Genomic DNA, 6,177 nt, shown 5'->3' on the forward strand with positions numbered 1-6,177 from the left:
CACGAAGTGCTGGATTTTATGGGTTGTGATTTGTGCCACTAGCTCAGCTTCGATCCACTTCATGAAATACTCTATGGCAACCACGGGGTACTTCATCTTCCGTACTACCAAAGGGAAAGGTCCCAGAATATCGATCCCCCAGGTATGAAATGGCCATGGGCTGTAGATCGATCTCAACCCGTCTAGGGGCGCCTTGTGCCAATCAGCATGTTGTTGGCACTGCTTGCACCGTTGGGCGTACCTCGTGCAATCTTCCCTCATGGTTGGCCAGTAATACCCTGCACGAATGGCCTTTGACGAGAGAGATCGGCCACTGATGTGGCTACTGCATATCCCTTCGTGTAGTTCTGCCATGATGCGCGTGTATTGTTCACCGTCTACACATACTAGGATAGGATGGGTGAATCCATGCCTGAATAACTTTCCATCGATCAGGGTGTACTTGCTTCAAATTTTTCTTGATTTTTCGAGCTTCTGTAGGTTCTAATGGGAGTACTTCAGCGGTTAAGTAGCGCTGGTAGGCCATCATCCAGGTTTCTCATGATCCGACCTGGTAAACTTGCGGCGCTATTTCCCCAGAAATTTGGGTACTTGCTTATTCTGGGTGTTTTCACCGTCTCTTGCGTTAACGACCGATGACTCCTCCTTGTCCCTTCCGATGTGCTAACCTGTTGAATTTCTGCCACATTGTTCGTGGTGGTTCGAGGTGTCTTTAGGGTCTCCTGAATCACCGTCCTCTGCCTGCCCCCCTTGCCTGAACTGGCGAGCTTTGCAAGCAAGTCAGCTCAGGCATTCTGTTCTCTGGGTATGTGGACTAACTCGAGCACCTCGAACGACTCCTTCAGGACCTGGACATATTCTAGGTATGCGGCCATCTCAGGGTCTTTAGCTTGGTACTCCCCCGTGACTTGGCGTGTAACTAGCAAAGAGTCACTCTTTGCCAACAGCCCATTTGCACCCATCTCCTTAGCCAACAACATTCCAACGATCAGGGCCTCATACTTTGCTTGGTTTTTACTATCCTTGAAAGCAAACCATAGAGCCTGCTCAATTAGCAACCCATCTGGTCCCTCCAAGATGACGCCAACCCCACTACCTTGTTGGTTTGAGGAACCATCTACAAAAAGCACTCATATGAAACCTACCCATTCTTGGTGTGCGGCTGCCGAGGAGAGTTCTACCATGAAGTCGGCGCAGATCTGGCCCCTGATGGGGCCTCTAGGCTCATACTGTACGTCAAACTCAGACAGTTCTACCGCCCATCATACCATTCTACCTGCTACATCTGGCTTTTGTAAGACCTTGCGAATTGGGAGGTCTGTCATTACTATTACGGTGAAGCTCTGGAAGTAGTGGCAGATTCTTCGCACGGAGAAAACTACTGCCAGAGTTGCTTTTTCTAAGGCTTGGCATCTCACCTCTGGCTCTTGCAACACCTTGCTGACGAAATAGATTGGCCTCTACACCCGGTCTTGCTCCTGTAGCAGAACAAAACTGATCGCCTTCTCTGTAACTGCGAAGTAGAGGCGGAGCGGGGTACCTGGCTATGGCTTGCACAATACTGGTGGATTGGCCAGGTACTCCTTTAGCTTCAAAAACGCCTCTTCGCACTCTCTGGTCCAAACGAACCTGTTGTTTCTCTTTAGGCACTGGAAATAAGGGTGTCCCTTGTCTCCTCCTGCCGACACAAATCTGGACAGAGCGACCATGCGCCCTGTCAACTGCTGCACTTCTTTCACCGATATTGGGCTTCTCATGGCTATTATAGCAACGTACTTCTCGGGATTCGCCTCTTTCCCATGTTCAGTGAGTAGGAAACCCAAGAACTTACCTGCCTCAACCCCAAACACTCACTTCTCCGGGTTCAGCTTCAGCCTGCACTTTGCTATCGTGGTGAACAGCTCTTCCAAATCCGCTAAATGTTGCTCCTTCTGTTGGGAGGTGACCACCATGCCATCAACGTATGCTTGGACATTCCACCCCAACATGGGGGCTAGCACCCTGTCCATCAATCGTTGGTAGGTGGCCCCTGCGTTCTTTAGCCCGAAGGGCATGACCTTGTAGCAAAAGCAAGATAGTTCCGTCATGAACGCTGTCTTGCACTCGTCCCTGGGGTGCATCATGATCTGGTTGTAACCAGAAAAGGCATCCAGGAAGCTGAGTAACCTGCATCCGGAGGCACTGTCCACCAAAGCATCAATACTGGGCAGCGGGTAAGAATCCTTTGGACAGGCCTTGTTGAGGTTTGTGAAGTCAACACACATCCTCCACTTTCCGCTGGCCTTCTTTACTAGAACCACATTGGCTAGCCACTCGGGGTACTAAATTTCCCTGATGTGGCCAACCTTTAATAGCTTCTTCGTCTCTTCTCGTACGACCTGACGCCTTTCTTCGTTGAGTTTTCGCCTTCTCTGGCGGACAGGTTGGACCTTGGGGTCCATGGTGAGACGATGACACTGGAAGTCAGGGTCTATACCGGGACTGTCAGCAGCGGTCCATGCGAATGCATCAAGGTGTTATGCTATGACCTCAGCAACCTGATCCTGCGAATCTTGGCTCAAAGACCGCCCAAGTTTGAACGTCTTTCCACCGATCTCTCTCTCCACCACGCCTCCTGTGGGCTCAGATCGGTTCTTCCGGGCGATCTCTACGCGAGTCACTTCGTCTTCTCTCGGGGGTTTGGTAGTGATGGCAAACACCCCTCTCTTCGTTTTGAGGCTGTTTTCATAGCACCTCTTCGCTTCCTTTTCGTCGGATTTGATAGTGATCACCGCACCCTCAAGGGAAGGCAACTTCATCTTCATATGCCTCGTGGAGGCAACTGCTCCCATCCTGTTTAAAGTTGGTCTACCCAACAATATATTGTAGGCTGAAGGAGCGTTAACAACGAGATACTTGATGTTGGTAGTGCGCGAAGTTGTGCCGTCTGTGAACGTTGTCCATAACTCGAGATGCCCACGAACCTCCACTTGGTCCCTTGCAAAACCATACAAACATCTGGTGTAGGGCCTTAACAGGTCCGTGGACAGTTGTAACTGGTTGAAGGTTGTCAATAACATCACGTTGGCTAAACTTCCTTGATCCACGAGGACGCGGTGCACCTTCCTTCCTGCTGTAACTAGTGAAATCACTACCGGGTCATTGTCATGGGGTATGACATCTTGGAGGTCGGCCTTTGTGAAGACGAGGTCGACATCGGGGGATTGGTCTACCTATTGTACCTCCACCGCCATTATGCCCTGTGCGTACTTCTTTCGTTGGGAGGCATTGCACCCTCCCCTTGAGAACCCTCCTGAGATAGTGTTGACCTCCCCGTGGATAGGCACGTCGTGCCACTGATCCGCTCTTGCAGCTACCAATGCCTGGTCGTCCTGCGGCTCTTGAAGATAATCCTTTAAGAAACTGCTATTGACCAGGTCATCTATTTGGTGTGTCAAGGCCAAGCAATTACGTATGTAGTGGCCATTCGCCTGGTGGAACTCACACCAAGTGTTCTTGTTGGGCCCCATCTTCCTATCGGTCTTTGCCGGTACCTTCAGCCTTGCCGCTATGTTTGGGACAACGATCAACTCCTTAAGTTCCACTCAAAAATTATGCTTTGGGGGTGGATCCCTTCTGATGTGATTCCACTAGCCATATGGAGAATGATTCTTGACATTCTTAGGAATCACCTTGAGCTGGACATTATTGAGGCACTTTTCTTAGAGTTGGATCATTGTTCTAAGACAAGAACTCACCAAAAACTAGTACCAAATCCCAAACTCATTTGGATGTTCCACATATTGTCAAATTGAACCAAAAGAGATGGAGGAAAGGCAAAAACACTAATTAACAAAACAAAACAGTAAGGTACCGAATCAAATTGCTGGAATTGAAGAAGAAAAGATGAAAAAACAGCCAAGAACACAAATGAACCATAGCTACACAATAACAAGCTGAAATTGCCGAACCAAAACAACTAGGAAACAAGCTAAGACAATGAAATTAACAAGAGAAGAAAGGAAGGAGAAGAGAATGCTCATGAAGATGGAAGAATGGTTGGATGATCACGTCACTAGAAGTATGGATGCTCCTAGATGAGTGTGCAAGCCGCCACTTGAGGAAACCATGATCCTTCAAGATAAGACTAGAGAAGAAGGCTCCAAAGCTCTCCAATGCTCACTCCAATTTTGAGTATAGTTTCTTTAGATAAATTCAAATATGAAAAATACAAGGAGAGCACCTCTCTTTATAGCCTAAGGTGCTGAAAATCAAAGCTAAGAGAATTCAAAATTCCCTCCTAAACTTACTCAAAACCGGCGCCTAAACCTATGCATGAGGAAGGTGTGATCCCTTCCTTCACTTTGGCACCTCCTATTCTACTCCTACACCTATCTACTAATACACCCCCCTCCTAAAGCTCCTAACTAAAGCCTAAAAGATGCTATAACAAAAGAGGTTTCTAATGTTTCCCTCTAAGCACCTTCAACTAAAGAAATTACAAAAAGAGAAAATAAATGTCCCCTAGCTCCTAAAGCTTTGAACATGCTTCTTGTAATCCTCTGAGGTGGGCTTTGACCTCCATGGGCGTCCTCCATTTGTGCCTCTACCTCTTCTTGATCTTGTTGATTGGCCTCCATGTCCTCTTGAGCTTGATCTCCATCATAGTCCCCGAGTTGGAGAGAATTCGACCACGAATTCTGGAGACCTACAGAAAAAGGAGTTAGATCGCTGACATTAAAAGTATGACTACCTAAGAATGTATCAGGCATATCTAACTCATAAACATTGTCATTAATCCTTTTGAGGACTTGGAAAGGTCCATCCCCTCGCGGCATTAGTTTGGACTTCCTTTGAGTAGGAAAACGATCCTTCCTCAAGTGAAGCCAAACCCAATCGCCGTCATCAAACAACAATGTTTTTCTCCTTTTATTGGCAAGTTCAGCATACTTGCCAACCTTCTTCTCAATTCTCTTCTTGATGTCTTTATGCAAAGTTTTCACAAAAGAAGCCTTTTCATCACCATCTTTGCACAAGACATCTCAAAGAAGGGGAATAGGAAGAAGATCAAGAGGTGTTAGGGGATTAAACCCATAGACCACCTCAAAAGGAGAATGTGAGGTGGTAGAATTTACTACACGATTATATGCAAACTCAACATGGGGTAGTAAATTCTCCCACACTCTAGGATTCCCCGAAATAAAACATCTCAATAGTTGTCCTAAAGTTCTATTCACCACCTCGGTTTGACCATCAGTTTGTGGGTGGCAAGTGGTAGAAAATAAAAGCTTAGTCCCAAGCTTGCCCCACAAGGTCTTCCAAAAGTGACTCAAGAATTTAGGATCTCTATCGGACACTATAGACCTAGGAATCCCATGTAAGCGAACCACTTCTTGGAAGAAGAGGTTTGCAATGTGGCATGCATCATCCACTTTGTGGCAAGGAATAAAGTGAGCCATCTTTGAAAAACGATCCACTACCACAAAAATGGAGTCCTTTCCCTTTGATGTCTTGGGTAAGCCTAAGATGAAATCCATAGATATATCTACCCAAGGCATTGAAGGGATAGGAAGAGGAGTATATAGACCATGGGGATGCATTTTAGACTTAGCTTTGCGGCAAGCTATGCATTTATCACACAAACTATGAACATGTTTATGCATATGTGGCCAAAAGAAATGTTCATGCAACACATCCAAAGTTTTAGCAACCCCAAAATGTCCCATTAAACCCCCCTCATGAGCTTCTCTAACAAGAGATAATCTAATAGAGCATTGAAGAACACAAAGACGTTTTCATTTAAAAAGAAAGCCATCTTGAATAAAAAAATCTTTGTGTCCCCCCTTAAGACACTCTTGATAGATGAGAGAAAAATCAAGGTCATCATGATAAAGTTCCTTAATGTGATCAAAACCAAGATATTGAGAGGTTAAAAGATTTAGCAAGGTGTATCTTCTAGAAAGAGCATCCGCCACAATATTTATTTTGCCTTGCTTGTGTTTGATCACATAAGGAAATTGCTTAAGGAATTCCACCCACTTAGCATGCCTCTTGTTAAGTTTGTTTTGGCTTTTCAAATATTTAAGAGATTCATGATCACTATGTATCACAAACTCTTTGGGAAAAAGATAGTGTTGCCAAGTAAACAAAGCCCTAACAAGTGCATATAATTCCTTATCATAGGTGGAATAATTGAGA

The 6,177-nt window shown here is 45.9% G+C and overlaps 1 protein-coding gene across 1 annotated transcript; it reads right to left on the minus strand.

Annotated features, from left to right (window-relative positions):
* Positions 1 to 785: 785 nt before the first annotated feature.
* LOC137839352 (uncharacterized) lies at positions 786 to 2,264 on the minus strand. Its single transcript, XM_068648472.1, has 3 exons — positions 1,855 to 2,264; positions 1,302 to 1,792; positions 786 to 1,117 (listed from the first exon to the last, which is right to left on the minus strand). Exons 1-3 carry the CDS (start codon positions 2,262 to 2,264, stop codon positions 786 to 788), a joined length of 1,233 nt encoding a protein of 410 aa, XP_068504573.1.
* Positions 2,265 to 6,177: the final 3,913 nt, after the last annotated feature.

This window comes from Phaseolus vulgaris, chromosome 3, assembly GCF_000499845.2.
Source record: "Phaseolus vulgaris cultivar G19833 chromosome 3, P. vulgaris v2.0, whole genome shotgun sequence".
In the NCBI taxonomy this organism is placed as follows: Eukaryota; Viridiplantae; Streptophyta; class Magnoliopsida; order Fabales; family Fabaceae; genus Phaseolus; species Phaseolus vulgaris.

Bases quoted from the DNA above. Each gene is read 5' to 3' on its own strand.
- LOC137839352 (XM_068648472.1), bottom strand. From the start codon at position 2,264: ATGTGTGTTGACTTCACAAACCTCAACAAGGCCTGTCCAAAGGATTCT. The intron at 1,793-1,854 runs GTGAGTGTTTGG...AACATGGGAAAG, and splicing joins CTGAAGCTGAACCCGGAGAA to AGGCGAATCCCGAGAAGTAC. The intron at 1,118-1,301 runs GTCTTACAAAAG...TGCTTTTTGTAG, and splicing joins CAGACCTCCCAATTCGCAAG to ATGGTTCCTCAAACCAACAA.